The following is an 18,643-nucleotide window of genomic DNA, read 5'->3' on the forward strand; positions in this document are numbered from 1 at the left end:
CCAGTGATGGGTATTAAGGAGGGCACGTACTGCATGGAGCACTGGGTGTTATACGAAAACAATGGATCGTGGATCACTACATCAAAAACTAATGATGTATTGTATGGTGACTAACATAACATTAAAAAAAAAAAAAAAAAAAAAAAACAGCCAGAGGAGAAAAGTACTAATTTAAAAGTGAAATATTAAGATCAGGTGCTGACTTTTCAATAGAAACGACAGGAAGTAGGTATGCCTGGGTGGCTAAGTCAGTTAGGTGACTGCCTTCGGCTCAGGTTGTGATCCCGGGGTCCTGGGATTGAGCCCCACATTGGGATCCCTGCTCTGAGGGGAGACTGCTTTTCCTTCTCCCTCTGCCTCTCCTCCTTGCTTATGTTGTATCTCTCAAATAAATAAATAAAATCTTAAAAAAGAAGAAAAAAGAAAAGAAACAACTGGAAGTAAAAGAGCAAATTTGTGAAGAACAAAATTAATTTATATTTCTACAGCTAGAAAAAAAATATCAGATGGAAGAATAAATACCTTTTGGGCAAATATAAACTGAGAAAAATCATCAGCACTAAAAAATAATAATAAATGAAGTTCTTTAGAATTAGTTGAATTATTAAAGAGAGAAACATAGAAAGAACAAGTTCTTCCTTAAACTCCAAGGGTTCTAAGCCTCTTTGAGAATGAATCTTATCTTATAAAAATAAAACTAGGGATGTTTGTATTCAGTCCAGTTCAATAAATTCACTTTACCTTTGCAAAATACTTAAGTCTGAGAGTAACGGAATATGCCATGAAATTTCTTAAGCTACAACAGTCTTCGAACTCTTTATTTCAAGACATCGGTCATGTACATCTATATATGTATGTTGATACCAAATCAATGTATTTACAAACATACACATAAACGCATGCACACATATGCCACTCTGCACAGTCAGTCACATAACATGTTGTTAGCAATGTTGGTGTTACCTCTGGGAGTAGAATTAGGAAGATAGAACTTCACATTTTCTTTCAATATGTCTGTTTTCTGTATTTTAAAGCAATTAAGACTGGATATTTTATATGTAAAATAAGTGTTGGAAATAAGTAGATGATCAAATAAAATTGCAATACAATTCATGTTTTCTGTGAAGAGACAAACACAGATCTAAAACACCAGCAACTGGGAAACCATTGCTAGACTATTCCATGGGGACATAGGAATGTGGAACATGTAATGGCAGGAAAGACTGGGAAAGCAGAAGTGTTAACTGACTTAGCACTGGAAAAGTGAGATGTAAACACATCAGAGGACTCCCAAGAGGCTCAAAAATTGTTTCACCAGTGCCGGAGTCCAGCTCCAGCAGGGGAAGGGTCCTTGAAGGAAAGGACGGCGTCGGCGAGTGAGGAGACACAGACACAGGATCAGGTTGTAAGCATCTCCTCCCGATAGCCTCGGAGCGACTTTATTTATAGCTTACAATGTGTGCACCCTATCTTATCAAAGTACTTATTCCATTTCTATATGTTTTCGTCTCTTGTCCTTGCTCCATAGACACAAGGGAGGATCACTCCTCTTAATCCTTTCCCAGAGGCTATCAGATGATGCCCGCACCCTTTTTCCCTTAATCTTATACCATTTGTTCATGTCCTCATTATCGACTCCAGTATAAGGAATGGGAGGAGTAGGGGTAAGGGAGTTAATCCTATTCCTAGGGCTTGCCTCGAGGGGCATACCAGAGGTGGCCTCCTATCTGTATGCAACATAGGGAGGTCCCTGTACTGTGGGAACGACAATGAGATTTTCCTTTCCTAGAATCCTGATGTTTCAGAGGTGCCTGAGGAATCTCATCAATAGGAATTTTTACTGGGCCTGGATCCAACAGCTCCCTTACAGATTGGAGGACCTTGGGTATTTTTACTTCTTGGCCCATCGTCGGCCTTTTTGGAATCAGTTTCATTATGATTGCTTGCATAGGCATAACTAAATTTATAAATCATTTTATCATGAAACCCCAGAAAAAATCCCATGATTATAAAGATTGCCGCAAATAAAATGAGAGGAAGTAGCAGGAGCCAGCTGCGGAGTCTCCTGATTTTCAGGATTGTCCCTCATACTTGGACTTTGTCAAACAGCATTAGTAGCTTGGCTTGCGCCACACCAGTTTCCCTGGGAAATAAAAAATAAACTGGGGGAAAGAAAACAAAATAATTGCTTGAAATATTTCCAAGAAAAAAAAAATGTCCTTCAGCTTTCTAGTAGCCATGGGATTGCCCCTGCCCCATCTCAATAGCAGTTTGAAAACTTATTTCCTAGAGAATATAAAATTATAGTCTCCAAATGAAAGTTATCAGGCACAATTGAAAGGAGGGAGATAAAACTGAAAACACTATAATGTAAGAATTCCTGTATTAAAGGATTAGGCACCTGGCCTTATTCTGACCTTGTTTCCCAAATACTGGCAGCCATGCCTATACACCCAAGTCAATGGACGTCAGTAACTTTCCTTTTGGAACATGACTATCGACAATCTTGAATTTCCCACTGAAAGAGAAACGTGTACACTCTGCAGTAAAGACTAATTGGTTACCCCTGCCCACATACACAGAGCTTTTACTAATGGTTTCAACATTTACCTCATAAATATCAGCAGAAGGCCATGTTCGTAGATCTTTATGAATGATCCAAACAGACAAAAGCGTAACCTGTAAGAACACTGACTTTTTAGGTAGAATGAAATTTGAAAACATATACTTCAAATTGTCAGGAGCCAAGCTGAGCTTGCACTAAGCTGTCAGATGCCTGCATATCCAATTAAAGCACTAAGTCAAAAATGAGTGTTAAGCCTCTAATCATTTACTGTGTTGGTATAAGCAAGAAGTTAAAACTGGAGAAAGCTATCTTCCCATGTTCCTTTTCCTACAGGGAATGGTGTACTGGCAGAGGGTCAAGTGGATCAGTACAGATGTAGGGCTCCTCTTACTATTGAGGAAGACTGAACAAAAAGTTTCAGAGGTTTTATGGACCCAGAGGCTTTGTGGGTTGGGTGAGGAGAGGGCTAGGGGCGGAAAAGCACTGAATACTGAATCAGAATGGGAAAAAGTGGTTCTCTCGACCTCCCCCCATTAGGATGTCTCAGCAGAGGTGCTGGAAGATGACCCCTAGCAAGGTCTCAGATAAAGAAACCAAGGAATGAAGGCACGTGTGATAGCTTGAACTAGTCTGGACTAGCAAAGAGCATGACCAGCCAGAGGGGCCTGGCCACTGACTGCAAATCCCTTCAGAGACTGTGGTGCACTATGTACCAAGCCTGGTTGGTTGAGGGCAGTTTGAGGCCTGCCAGACAAAGCCTTAGTAATTGTCTATTATCAAGCTTGAAAAATCACACATAGATTTTTAACCAGGAGCCAGACTTCTCACAAATACTCTCATAAAGAGGTATGAAAAAGCTATTTAAATTTGGATGCCATATAAAAGAATAATTTTTGTAAAATAATTATTTGATAACCAAAACAACATACAGCCCATGTTGAAGAAGTTTTGTATACAAATATAAAAGAGATAGAAAATGAAAAAGAAAGATAAGAAATATATAGAATAAGCCTAGGTGTCCCAAAAACCTAACAAATAGAAATTTCAGAAACTAATAAAACCAAAATTAGATCAGAGGACATCACCAAAAATATAATTGAAGGACATATTAGCAATGCCAAGGACAGATATCTATAGATTAAAAAGATACACCAAGTGTCTAGCTGGATGTATAAAAATAATTCTACAACAAGACATATCATCCTGACATTTCAGATAGGCTGATATCAAAATTGGATCCCACAAGCTGCAAGGGAAAAAAAAAGGGCTTAGTCAGAGATAAAGAATCAGAATATCTAAAACGTTTTCTCAAAACAACAATGGAACTTAGAATATGGGGATATGTTTTCGAATCTTAACAGAAAGCAGAATCTCTGGCAATTGGGATAATCAACAGGATCCCCCAGATTCTAACAAGGTATGCCCACAGCAGTCGGGTTACGGGCACAGGATATATGACATCAGGGCCAAGGAAACATGAGTGGACAGTAGAGACGGCTGGACCACCCAGGCAGAGCTTCTTGTGTTCTTCTCAGAGTTGCAAAGGATTCACTAAAATATGTGTGAGATATCTCAGTTTTGGGGAAGTTCAGGCTGCATGATCTCATAATAACCAAACCCAGTTGAAGAACATCAAACATTGTATTTTCAATCAATAATGTAAATAAGCTGGTACTGAATGCCTGCAAAGGTGTTTTGTAATGTAACAATCACCAGTATATCCTATCCCTATCTCGAGCAAACTGCAGTACCACAACTCAGGTGATAAACAGGTTATCACAAACCATTTGAAATTTAACCCATTGCTTACACATTATCTAACCTATGGATTCATGCTCTGCTCCACTTTGCTACACTTACATCTAACGGCAAGGCAAAGGAATTAAGCTGTTTTTAGACATGCAAAATATCATAATTTTACCTTTCCATGGAGCCATTGCAGGACAGCTCTTCAAAGACTAAAGAATATAAAGCAACAAGTTAGACACTGAATTCAAAAAACAGGAAACTCAACACAAGACAGAGATGAAGGCAAGTCCCTGAATGACCAACTTGAATTTCCAAAATGAGAGCAAGAATCTGCTCTAGAGAACCAACCATCCAGATAAGAGGAGGTTTGGAGTCTCTGAAAGAGATTTGCTTAAAATGATGAACTTGTTAAACTATCTAATGTGCTTATACACAATTGATGTTGAAATAGTTTCACCTGTGTCCCTCAAAGATGTGTCCAAGTCCTTACCCCTCATACCTGTGTATGTGACCCTATTTGGAAATAAGGTTTTTGCAGATGTAATCATGTCAGGTTCTTGAGATAAGATTACCTTGGATTTGGAGTGGACCCTAAATCCAACACCTGGTGTTCTTGTAAGAAAAAGAAGAGAAAGATTTGAGATATAGAGGCAGATGGAAGAAGGTCATGTGAAGATGGAGACAGAAACTACGGTCATGCTCTCATGAATTAAGGAATACCAAGAGTCACCAGCAGCTGGAAGAAGTAAAAATGATTCTTTCTCCCCCAGAGCCTTCAGAGGGAGAGTGGCACAGGCAACATCTTGATTTCAGACTTCTGGCCTCAAGAAATCTGAAATAATAAATTTCTGATCTTTTTAAGACAAGTTTGTGGCAGTTATAGCAACTTCAGAAAACTGATACAGATATATACAGAAACTAAGCAGACAAAATCATGAAGATTGTTAAGTCTGGGGATATCATGAATTTCTACCAAAAAAGAAAATGATATTATCAAGTACTCTATGACCCAGATGAAGGTAAAATTTGGATTGTTATAATAACATAAATACTGAATACTAGTCTATAGTCTCACCAATATTTCAATCAAGCTATACTTGGGATGTGGGAAAAAGGGAACTGTATTTGAGTAAAATGAGATGCATTAAAGGAAAACAAAATGCCAAAGTCCAGACTTTCAATACTTGGATTTGGGCGGTAACATTTGCAATGTCTAGAAGTAATTACTGAAGTATAAGATGGCTAAGATAGACGAAAATTCCTCATCATTTCTTTATGGAACTTAGAATGAAACCAAATTACCAAAGATGGCTCTTACATTTCTGGTTGATTGGCCAGATGATGGCAATACTATATACTCAGAAAATCTTTAATGCTAGATTGGAGGCCTTTATTGGAATGTGGATCTACTAACAGGAGTTTTGATTGATACTCTTGTATAAATATTAACCATATTTCATTATCTAAGATTTTGTATTGTTCACTACAGTATAACAAATGAACCACTTAACAAATAATTCAACTTCAAAATCTTTTAAAGATAAAAAAAGACCATTTTTAGAGTAGTGTTTTTCAAAATTAAAAAAATATATTGTCCCCTTAAGGATCTTCTGTAGACATTTTTCCCTAATTTGCCATGAAATTTTATATATTTGCTTGTGTACTGTATGCTTACTTGTGCTTTATATGTAAAAATCATAACTTTTCACATACCACAAGGACCAATACTGGTCTCTTTAGGAGTGATATTGCCTTCATTAAAAATGCAGTCTTATAGTAGATTTCCCTATAATTATCTAAAATTTCTGAGTTACTCATTTTTATGGAGTGCTATCAATGTGACTATTTACATAAAAAACTGAACTCTACCTTGGACCTTTATTTATGTATAATGTTCATTCATTATTTAAGAAATATATGTAAATTAATTTCATATTGATATTATCAAACACAACTGGCAGAAATTGTTATAGAAGAAAAGCAAATGATTTGGTAGGAAAATGAAAACTAAATGAATGTTTAGTATGCTGTGATAATCTATTATCAATTTCCCCACTGATTGGAGAATTCTGGTTAATTGACTAATCTATTAATTAGATAGCAGTAATGGAAACTTCCATTGTATACTTATTTATTCACTTTGGATTCATTCTGTGTGTGTGTGTGTGTATGTGTGTGTGTTCATTTATTTGTGTATATAGACATATGAGACAGATGCTGATTTATTATGTAAATATAAATTATTTGACTGCCCCAAAATCAAAAGAATAGATTGAAAAATGGTATCTATTATTTTCATTGATGATATTTTCAATTAGGAAATTAACAAAAATAATCATATCAAAGAAATATTTGTATGCTGACTCACTTGCTGGAGGCATGAATTATAAGTAAAATTCTAGACAAATTCTTGATTCAATTTGTCATAGACGTCCCTTTTTTAATTTTATTTTTTAATTTAAATTCAATTAATCAACATATAAAGTACCATCAGTTTCAGAGGTAGAGGTAGGTGATATGTCAGTCTAATATAAAACCCAGTGCTCATTACATCACATAGACATCCCTTTTTAATATAAATTTATTTTTTCTAAAATAATTGAAAATAAATGTGATTTTTTATTCTTTTTATTTCAAAAATACAGCTAAAATTATTCTGTAATAAAGAAATAAAAATATTACCAATTTCACTTGAATTATGTCACAAAAGTTGTTAAACTCATGGCTTACACTCCTGACATACCATCCTCTTTTATGTGAATGAGGTACAAAGTAACAGACATTTCACATATCATATTTGAGGACTTTTTCCAATACTAAACTTTTATCCTATCTTTATTAGTTGTTGAATTTAAATTGGATTTTTATCAACTTATTTTTCATTCTCCATATTAGTGCAGCAGAATCTAGACAGCTAAATATATCACAGCATCAGTGAAGACCTATATAGTTCTGTCATAAATGAATTGTGGCTGTCACAATGGAGCTGTAAATTCAACAGACCTCATACTAGGGCTCTATGCTGTTAGATATTTGGGGTTCATACCTTGCAATTTATAGATCATTATTATATAACTTTCTTTTTTCATATAACATTATCTTTGAAATATTTTTATAATATATGTAAATTCACATTATATGAACAAAAAATAGTCACTATTCAATAAAGGAAGAGTTATCATACAGATGTTAAAAAAGGAAAAAGTGTATGAGAAAAGCTTCTTTATTAATAGAAAATTGAGGAAGGGAACTTTGTAGCTTTACATATAAGATTTGGAAAACATCCCAGATTCAATTCAAAGAACACTGAACCCTGTCAAAGGAGCATGGTTTGTCTTCTCTAAGTGGTCTTCATTAACTATAGGTTTTATTCCTTGTCCTTCTAATGACTCATTGAAAAAGGTTACAGAAAGTTATTAGAGAGGTTATGTAAGAAGCTTTCTAGATTATCCATTTTAAACAGGAAAGAGAAGTAATAAAAGCAGAATACAGTCATGTCATTAGCTAAAAAGTCCAACAAAATGTAAAATGAGATTCCATGACATCTTTCTAATAATAAGTTTGCACGTAAGGTGTATAGTCACCTTTTTAATAATTGGGGTTCTATGCCTCCCATTGTTGTATCTGTGATAAGAATAGCCAATAATTCCCACCAAACTGGAAAAAAAGAATATGTTTTTTACTAACTTCTTTGCCAAGTCTTAGGTGTGTGTGTGTGTGTGTGTGTGTGTGTGTGTGTGTGTGTGTAGATTGTCTGCATGAAGATAAATAATTTAATTTTCTAAATAGAGTGCCACTGATTTTCTTCTACATTTTTTGTTTAGAAACTCGAATCCACATGGTAACTGGCGCTATGTGAATTTCCTGTTATTTTCCAAAGTAAGCAAGGAATGTATATATGTCCTAGCTGCTTTTCACTTGTTTGAAAATGAAAAAAAAATGTTCTGATGGCCTCAGTTTCTTCCTCTATCAGACAGTAGGATATATAAGTGGGGCTCTCTGCTCAGTGGCAAGTTGTACAAGCAACACTGTTTGGTTCAGTAAAATATTTAGGCCACGAAAAATGGACAAGATATCTATACTTGTATCTGTATGACTATAGGCTAACCACCTTATGCTACTATATATATTTATAGGGACTGCAATAAATTTGTTTGGTCACACACATAAAAGTGAGTGTAAATGGTGAGAAAAGAAAAGAGGAAGAATAAGGGCGTTGACCAGTGTAACGTGGAGGAACATACGCTAAGAAAAATATAGCCTGAAGGAAATTGTTTGTGTCTGTCTTATAATCAACCAACTATGAGTAGAAACCATTATCACTGACCAATAAAAGTGATTTAAATTATTTTTAAAAAGTAAGAACCAATAGTATGCAACATCGAAAGAAGGGAAGGAATAATGTATCTCCTCTACTAGACCTTCTAATTTTTGCTTCTAGTATTTGCTTTTATTTACCCAGTGAAGATCAACTGCAAAGGTATTTAGTCCATCTGAACTCTTGTCACTATTTTGTAGGTAGGCATGTAATATTATTATGGTTATAATATTCCTAAACAAGTCTCAATAATTATTTAGCCTTTCCATTCATTGTATTGGTGTCTGTGTGTGTGTGTTAGAGAGAGAGAGAGAGAGAAGGAGAGAAGTGGGTGCATTAAGGGAAAAAGGGAGAAGAAGTGGGGTTTGTTGACTGCTATGTTCTAGAAACAGCATTTCACAAACATTATTTCATTTATTCTCATGGAATCTCCAAATCCTGTTTCAGTTGAACAAATGAGCTTCAAATGTGTTAAGCAAGTTGTTCAAAGATATTTGGCTTATACTTGTCAAGCCAAGTCAAGTATATTCTGCCCTTTCTGCTGTATATATTACATTTCATTGAAGCTGAGTTTGTTAAACTATGTAAAGTAGCAATAAACTCTTTCTGTGGAACACAGGATTTAAAATTCAAGTAGTTTAAAAATAGATTTATTTCTATAAATATATGTTTTCTGCTAAAATATATGCTTTCTACTAAAATAAACAGGTTTATGAAAAATATCATAATGAGAATTTTATTATTTAGGAATAGGATTTAAAAATCTCAAAAATACTAATTACTAAAGTTATTATGATGTGGTGAAAGAATCTTCTAATTGTAGCTGCTAGAGATCCTCTCATTCTCAGAGCTGATCACAACTACCATCATTTTGCTGTTCACAAATAATTCTCCCCACATCATTGTCTGACCAGGGACCCCAGATTTCTTTGTCTTGTCTTGCTCTTGATTTGTATCTGAATTAATTTTCCCCCAATTCTATAAATTCTGGAAGCTGAATTTCATTCTCATATGCACAAAGGTAAATTGCAGTAATATGCTACATGTCAGTTTCTTCAAATGAATTGTAATAGGTTCCTGATGAAAGTTCATAAAAATCTCTTTTGATATTGCACTGATATTCTTTTCATTATGCATTGTCACTAAATGATGATAAGATAATTCTTGGTCTCAACTAAAGACCTGACTTTTCCTAAAAAAAGAACCCATGAAACTAATTGCCAATCAAAAATTAGGTTATTAAGACTATACTCAGAAATAAAGGATTGTATAAAGAATAGGAGTCATAACTTTTTTATGTCTGCTTAATATTATTCCTTGAAACAGACAAAGACAGTTAACATATTAAAGGTGATTACTAGAATTATATATAAAATATAGCTAATTTAAAATATAATTTAAAATCATATATATTTTTACATAATTTGGTGAGAATATATTTCTAAGAAATGTAAAACATACACACAATTTATACTACTTATATCTCTTCCTGTATTTATGATTTAAATGTTGTTAAAGCATATGTGTATATATATATATATATTATATATATATATATAGATACATATATATAAATTTTATTACCCTAAAGATATTATAATATGATTTTCATTCTTTTCTGTATTTCTAAGAATGTCATTTATCATTTAAAAATATGCCATTTAAGAAGTCATTCAAACATATATTTTTGACTCAGGACTAATATATGTACATAGAAAATCACATGTGAGATATCCAAAGCAGACTGTATTTGGGAAGGACTGCCTTTCCTCTTTTTTATTTAATGCCTAGAAAATAGATAACTGTTATTTAATTATTCAATTTTTTGTTTAATCGAAGTGTTTTGACATACAATATTATATTAATTTCAAGTGAACCACATAGCGATTCAACATTTACATACAGTGTGCGGTGATCACTAGGATAAATCTAGATTTAAATAGCCTCTCATAACTGCAACCTATAACTATATATATGAAAGTATTTGTGAGAAGTCTTGAAGATGGCAAGTTCTCTGGAAGAGAAGAGAGAAAAAAAAATCACCAATCTGAATGTTGTATGAATATGTCCAGCTGGCCCAATTTCTAGCACCTGGAGAAAAATTGTCCCTTTTGCCCGCATTGCACTGGCTGATGAAAGTACAAGATACGCTAATTTCATTATTGCTCTTAAACTTTGTCCAACCATGCTTTGTAGAGTGATGGCTGTCTCTATTCAAGCAATCCGATGGAGATTCCGAAGTAAGAGGCTCTTCACCAGCCTCAGCAGAGTTCTCTGACTGACAGACCATGATTAGCACTGAGTTCTCTAGAAATGAAAATCACACTAAGGATCATAGCTGGCCAAGTCTCCAATATAGATGTGTAAGAAGTCCTAACCGTATGGCTCCAGAGGCATTCTATGCTTTCTGATCTGGGGGAGTCAAGAAAGATGAGAACTACTTTAAGCAAATTCTGAAGAAGAGAAACCTGTGGAGGGAAGTCCTTGAGCTTGTAAACAATCAAATAATAAGAGCTCTTGGGCAGATATAAAAAGAAAGTGTTTGGAATTAACAGATAAAAATAGAAAGCAATTATAAAAAATCATTTTTACATTAAAATTCAAAGAAAGGAAAATGAGAATGGGCACCTTGAAAATACAATTAAAGATGTTAAAATTTTGTTGCAGGAATTCTATGAAAGCAGAGAACAATATACATTGAAATCATGATGGAAAAGAAAGGGGTATATAATACAATGCACTCTGGATAGATACAGGCAAATGTTGTACAGCAGATCTCTGGAACTCATACATCTTGAATAGTTGACACTCTATACCTGTTGAACAGCGATTCCTGTTTCCTCTGCCCCCAACACCTGGCAGAAGCCACTCCACTGTCTGTTTTTATGAGTTTGACAATATTAGATTCCTCAGAGAAGTGGAATCATGCAGTATTTGTCTTTCTGCAACTGGCTTATTTCACTTAGCATGATATCCTCCAGGTTCAACCATGCTATTGTCTGAAAATACTGGATAATTTGCTAGAATAAATCACTGTATTGTAACCCGAAACTAATATAACACTGTATGTTAACTACACTGGAATTAAAACAAAACAAAAAAAATTGCTAGAATAATTTGCAGAAATCCAAATCTACTAAAACTAAAATGAAGAACAAAATAAAAATTTTCCAACAACTGGTGTTAGTTTTATTGGTCTGGATCAGAAAACAACAGCAACAATAACAACAATGAATAAGGGGGCATATCAATGAAAAGGGACTGAATAACTACAGCTTGGTGTCAATACAATAGATCTTGGAAGGGGGTAAAGAACGTGCAATTCTATGTCAATAATTTTATTTTACATTGAAATGAAATGACGTGAAACATTGTTTCAGGCATTCTGTTGGGGGCACAATGTATTCATTCTACATATACATGTACATCTGTTCAGAGGCACAGAGAGAGGGAAAGAGATAAGATAGGCAAGGAACTGCACATAATGGAATCATTACGGTACCACTTAGTGTGTGTTATTTTCTCAGGTTTAGCCTCATTGGTCTGGTGTTTGGCCAGAAGACCAATGCTTTTCAGATTTCCAAACAGGTTACAAGCTTTACTCCTGCTGAATTCAGATAAACTGCTTAAATCATTTAGAAAATACCTTGAACTTAAATTGTGGTGGGGGTAACTGAATAATAGCTTTTAAATATGTTTAACTCTATGTTGTATTTAAAATTAGGAATATTTTTTCTGACTCAAAATAAGAAATAGATAGTGATGATTAGGAAATATGTGACATTTCATTGTTTCAAAACAAAAATATAAATTATTTATAATATTTTATTTAGTTTAAACAAAACTATATTTTTTAAAAGATTTTATTTACTTCTCTAAGAAAGATAGAGAGTGAGGGAGGAGAGAGGAACAGAAGGAGGGGAACAAGCAGAGTCCCCGCTGAGCCCATCTAGGGGCTCAATCCCAGGACCCCGAGATCATGACCTGAGCAGAAACCAAGAGTCAGATGCTTTAACCAACTGTGCCACCCAGGCATCACAAAACCATTTAAATTTTTGATTAATCTAATACGCTTTCCTCCTACTTGAATGTCAGCTGCATGAGGGCAAGGGCTTTCAGGCATAGTCCACAGCACACAGGTACACATTAAGGTGTCCAGGTACACATTAGGCCCTCAGTGCATCCATACAGTTAATGAATATGTAAAGAGTGAATGATAGAATCAAATACTTATAACCCATGGAAATGACTGGATAGTTTTGGAAAGAAAGGGGGTGATAGAGGGGAGCAAAAGAGAAGAGGATCAAGGGAGAGAGAGAAAGAGGGAGGAAGGGAAGGAAGGAAGGATGGAAGGAGGGAAAGAAAGAAGGAAGAATGCAAAGAGCATTATGGAATGCATTTTGTCTTATTTGGCAAGGTGCTATGTTACACAGAATTCATAAGTACGAAGCTGAATTTCTTTTCCCCAGTTGGAACAAAAAGGATTCTTATGTCTATTTCAAATTGAAAATCTCTTTCAATTCTTCAAACAGTTGGTAACCTGAATGCTTGTAATTTGAATAAAAAGTAGGATGATTTCCAAGGAGGAACTGAGATTTTAAAATTCAGGTCTCTCAAATGGGAATAGGAGAGCAGTTCTCTGTTTGTGAAAAGCATTGCCTGCTGTTTTCATTAAACAATAACTGTGCTGTTTTTGAACCTTTGCCCCATAAAAATAGAAAGAAAAAAAAGAAGATCAGAGGAATTCAAGTCAAACAGTTGGAGTTTTTGGTAGAGCTGTCATATTTTACCAAAATGTCAAGTACTTAAATGCAGATGGTTTATGTTCACTGCTATTTTAAGAGCGACATTCCTTGGATTGAAGCTGGTATTGATGAAAGTGATGCGCGTTACCACCTCCTTAGGAGCTGGAAGAACTCACCCGTAGGAGAAGTATAAAAGCAATGAAAACACCTGCTCTGAGCCGAAGAGGATGCTGTCTGGCAATCTATGAGCTGTTTGCTTCCTTAGCTCTGCATCCGAACTACTTACTAAAGAGCATATAAGAAAACAGATCATGTTGGATCTCAGTGAACAGCAAAAACAAGCAATTCGACAAGCATTTGCATATAAGATGTGTTTATTAATATATTTGCAATGAAATTTGTAAACATTCTACCTAATCACAAATGTACTATTTTTTTCACTGAGTTTAAATGTTCCATTTAACTTCTATAAATTATGAAATGATAATAAGGTAGTTAGCAAGAGCTGATCACAAAATATTCAATGAGATCCTAACTTGCAAACACAGTTTTGTATTTATTAACAAATTACTAACAAAATCCAATGTTACATTTTATGATACTTAAATCATGACAACAAATTCTAATTTAGAGATCTGAATAAAATATGTGAAATCAAACACTTTCTTTTTTTTGTGTTTTTTTTAAGACCCCTAAACGTCCTCATCTTTATACCAAGTAGCTATAAAAAAAAGTTTAAAAAGTGGTTTTTACCTAAATAAGGGGGATGGTTGATGGACTGAGGGGGCTCTCAGACCCCACTTCTGAAAAGCAATAGTCTAGGGAGGCAGGGCACACCTCAGTGCTCGTAATCAAAAGGGAGAACAACAGAAAAGCAGAGAGAATATATACCAGTATCCTCAGTGAATCAACTTAACAGTTAATTCATACATATGAGTGGACTGCAAGGAGTGCCAAACATATAATGAAAACAAACAACACCAAAGAGAAAGATCATGATGGAAAAACTGATCAATGACTCTAGATGAAACAGCAAAAAATCAGGAAACAGCAAAAATGTTTAAAATGTGATTTGAGACAATAGTGATGATGTTGATGATAAAGATAATGATGATGACAGTAAGCCAGCTAATAAGAGAAATCTGAAAAGATATGGTATCATTTAAAAAGAAAAAAATAATGCTAGGCAATAGGAACCATCCGAGAGCAAGAATGGGTTCCTAAAAATGAAAACTGAAAATGGTTGCCAAAATTTTTAAAAAATGTGTGGAGGGGCTGGATAGCAAAGTCCATGAAAACATCCCCTTGCCAAATGTAGAAATAAATGAGAAGATATGGAATGTAAGGAAGAAAAGTTAACATACATGAAGGCACAGACCATTATATATAACATTCCTATAATGCGTATTCCAGGAAGAGAAAACAGGGAAATAATAATCAAACAGATAACACAAACTCCAGGATTGTTAATGTCAGAAAACTACCATGAACAGATATTTACAAATAAGTGAGATTCATATTTGTGTCATGTTTTTTGTTTTATTTTGTTTTGGCAGCACTAGATTTTATATTGCATTCTTACTGGGTAATTATTTTAAAACTGGGATTCTGTACCCCGCGAAAAAAATAATCACATATAAGTCTAACTAAGTAAGTTTGTAAAATGCACAATAATAGTAAAAAATTACTTAAGTATGGTGCCTAGCTTATTTATCTTATAACTGAAAGTTTGTGCATTTTCACCCCCTTCACCCAACACCTCTCTTGTTTTGCTCATTTATCTCTTTGTTTCCTTTTATTTCTATCCCTTTCTTCCTTTCTTTTTTCCCAGAAAAACTTAACAAGTTTATTTATAATCGTTATAAGGTTGAACTGCTGAAACATATTCACTGAAACATTTTTACTTGCATTAATACTTTATGTCCCCACATTTATATTAAAAATTCACATACAAATGAAAATGGAAAAACTGCCAATACCTGATTTCTGTCCCCTATTTTTTCACTTGCAATCATATACTTAGGTACCTTTTGATCCCCATGGAAAAAAAAATATCTAACGTTCAGAACTACCAATAAAAAGAAGAGAACACTTTTTACAGAATAAAATGTTTTTAAAGAATAAAATGTTTTCCATCAGAGTGGATTCTTAAACGCTTCTGTACACGTCCTCTGTGCTAGCGTAATTGTTACACGTTTGGCATGGAGAGCACACAGGTTGGCGTCTTCCAAAAGGCCCACCGGATAGGCCTCACTTGCCTTCTGGAAAGCACCAATAACTGTATTCTGGAAGTACAGATCTGTTTTGAACTCCTGGGCAACTTCTTGCACCAGACACTGGAAAGGAGGTTTGCGAAGCAGAAGTTCAGTGGACTTCTGATAAAATCTAATTTCACAGAGCGCCACAATACCAGCCTGTCAGGATGAGGTTTCTTCACCCCTCCCATAGAGGGCGCACTCTCGCAAGTGGATTTTTGGCCAGTTGTTTCCTCAGTACTTTACCCCCCGTGGATTTGGGGGCAGGCAGCTTTGTAGGAGCCATGGTGTAGAGACCTCCTTACTTATTCCCCTTCTCCTTCAGCTGGAGCTCAGGGAGCGAGAGGTGGCCCTGGCACTAGCGAGCTACCCCCCAAGAGTGGGGATGGCAAACCTTCTATTCCTCTCTTCTAATTATTTACCATACCATGACCACCATGCTAAGGTGTTTGATGTGAATCTATTTGTTTTATGTGTTTTTTTAAATAAACATCAGTATTGACATGTATATATTTATATATCTATTATATATTTATATATATAAATTTATATATTATATATATATAAAATATATAAGTATTTTAAATTTAAACATTTCAAATTTTCATATGTACTGTGTTATATATTTTACCTTCTCCCCCTCCCCAGAGGGGGCTGACTTTAATTTAGAAACAGCTTTTTGTTATAAACATTCATGTTTAAGGATCACTCCAAATTATACAAATTACTCTGTCTCCTGGTTTTTCATGGAAGAAGGAATAGATGACTTTCTGACCTCTTTATTTTTCTTTTCTTTTCTAAAAAAAGGAGTGACTATGGCAATAACAAAGCTTGTGACGTATTCTCACTAGATGCAAAGATTACCCTTAAAGGTCTTCCCTTTTCTTACTCCTTGAGGAAACGATTCTCCCACACCCAAATTCTCTCACCCAAAATGCGTATGCAGCAAAGAGACTTGTATACATCTGTCTAGGAATGACATATATACAAATACATGTCTCCAAACAAAATATAAAATTACCTGACTAAAATAAAGCCAAATATTTCAGCCACAAGCAAAGGGGATTGATTGCCTCCACATTAAATATAGAATTACATGATTAAAATAAAGCCAAGTGCCTCAGCCACAAGCAAAGGGGAATGATTGCATGAGTCAGTAAATACAACATCTACTTTAGCATCAAGAAGCTGTGAGGTGTGGGGAGGAAAAGACATCCGGAGAGAGCTCATCCTTCAGGACCAGTACCACAGAGGATCAGGAAGGGCAACAGGAGGACAGAGCCATGGCTCCATGGATGGTCAGCACTGGGACACCTCAGGGGCTATTTTGTGGATTTGTTAGAATCAAATGGACATTCTTTTGGCCTTTTCCTGGTCTGGTTATTGCCAGCAGGTGAGCAGAAGTGAGTCACTAGTCATTGCTTAGTCATTGACACCACAGACCTTCAGAAGAATCTTCCAGTAATACCCTGGTCAATCCTTTGTTCCTGCTCCCCTCATGGTCTTGTTGAATCTTTTGGCACAAAAGGCTGGGGTATTCTTGAAACATTTCACTACTACCAGCATTGCCTGCCCTGGGTCCCTAGACATTTCCCGGCAGATGTTCTTCTCAGTGTTTCCCCCTATTTTCTGTAATACTCACTGAAAACTGCCACCTGCTGGGCCTGGCTCTGCAAGTACAGAACGGCCTTGAACTTGGACTCCCATATTCCTGGGCAGTCCTCCCCAGCCACAGTTAGCTCCTCCACATGTCTCTGGATGAGTGGCAAGTCCACTCTTGTGCTTTCACCTGGTTTTCCTGAGAGAGAGTGATGAGAAGTTTCTGGAGGTGTTCTGACTTGTCGTCTTGAATAGCCTCCTCCAGGGTCTTTTAGAATTCTGCTTTAGTGGGCTCTGCTTGATTCCTGGATGTGCTCATTGCTGTGGGAGGTGAGTGTTTCAATCAGGCAGGCTTCATCGGTGCAGGCCTTCCTGATGGCATCCCTCTTCTCCCAAGCAGCAGAGAGGATGAGGTCTTCATCAGAGCCAAGACATCTTCTCGAAGTTTCTTGACAGTTCAGATTTCAGATCTTTGATCAAATCCTGGAACCATCTTGAAGGACTTGGAGGATCTGCTGATACCCCTTATTGGAGCAACTCTCCAGGCAGCTGATGAAGGCCTGCTCCTCAGTCCTAAAGACTTTCTGAGCCTTCCACGGGACCTTGCCTTCCCTCAGGGGGTCAAAAGCAGGAACATATGTTATGGTGCCTTGTTTTCAGACTGTGCTGGAGGCACAGCTGGGGTGATAGTCTCGGATCCCAGGTATCCTATGAAGTTTGGTACCAGCTGTTGCTGCTGCCGAGGAGGTGGCATTGACTGCTACCCAGGGTAGGACCCCAGGGCCTGCTGCCCAAGTGATAACATAGGCTGCCCTGACACTGGAAACCCTGGGTATGGGTTGCCGCCAGGGTGCAGGTACATTCCATATAGAGGAATGGGCTGCTGGATAGAAGGAGGCTGCCCAAAACCCCCAGGGTGGACTGGAGGATCTCAGGGTACAGGTTTGGCACATTGGCTCCTCTGAATGTTCCAGGCACATTGGTGGTCAAGCCCGTGACTGTTTTGGAGAACCACTGAGGCCAGTGAATCGAGTTGGCACTGCAGGGCCAGGGCCAACTGAGTGAGGGGGAAAAATCTGCCGTGAGTTGTTGATTTAACCCCTGGTACTGAACCTGAGACATCCCGACTCCAGTGGCAGGCTCACAATAAGAGGGAGCATCGGGGGTGCATCGGGGGTGGCTAGGAGGTTTCCATATGTGTGGGGCATGGCTCTCGGGGAGGACTGAAAGATCGGGTAATAGACTGACAAGTGTGCATGATTGATTTGCGTGGGGTGATGCTGATCACAAGCCAGAAAAGTGTTGTTAGGCACACAGACCCAACTATGGCCTGTGATGGGAGAGGAAGAGTTGCCATACAGTGGTACCAGAGCCAGAAAGGGATAATCTGAGGTCCCCGGTGCTGAGGTGG

At 36.4% G+C, this 18,643-nt stretch overlaps 1 protein-coding gene and 2 pseudogenes across 1 annotated transcript; all 3 read right to left on the reverse strand.

The window, feature by feature from the left end:
* Window positions 1-10,923, reverse strand: part of LOC112820433 (phosphatidylethanolamine-binding protein 1-like) — a 51,776-nt pseudogene extending 40,853 nt beyond the window's left edge.
* Window positions 10,924-15,513: 4,590 nt separating this feature from the next.
* LOC112820434 (histone H3.3-like type 2) lies at window positions 15,514-15,919 on the reverse strand. Its single transcript, XM_073891139.1, has 2 exons — window positions 15,875-15,919; window positions 15,514-15,792 (listed from the first exon to the last, which is right to left on the reverse strand). Exons 1-2 carry the CDS (start codon window positions 15,917-15,919, stop codon window positions 15,514-15,516), a joined length of 324 nt encoding a protein of 107 aa, XP_073747240.1.
* Window positions 15,920-17,106: 1,187 nt separating this feature from the next.
* LOC112820435 (annexin A11 pseudogene) lies at window positions 17,107-18,354 on the reverse strand (annotated as a pseudogene).
* Between the last annotated feature and the right edge of the window lie 289 nt (window positions 18,355-18,643).

Source organism: Callorhinus ursinus, unplaced genomic scaffold (genome assembly GCF_003265705.2).
Source record: "Callorhinus ursinus isolate GAN/ISIS: 27379988/994484 unplaced genomic scaffold, GSC_fseal_2.0 scaffold3, whole genome shotgun sequence".
In the NCBI taxonomy this organism is placed as follows: domain Eukaryota; kingdom Metazoa; phylum Chordata; class Mammalia; order Carnivora; family Otariidae; genus Callorhinus; species Callorhinus ursinus.

Excerpts from the sequence above, each read along its gene's own strand:
- LOC112820434 (XM_073891139.1), bottom strand. The coding sequence starts at position 15,919 with ATGGCTCCTACAAAGCTGCCTGCCCCCAAATCCACGGGGGGTAAA. Across the intron at positions 15,793-15,874 it reads CCAAATCCACGGGGGGTAAA|GCTGGTATTGTGGCGCTCTG; the intron begins GTACTGAGGAAA and ends TCATCCTGACAG.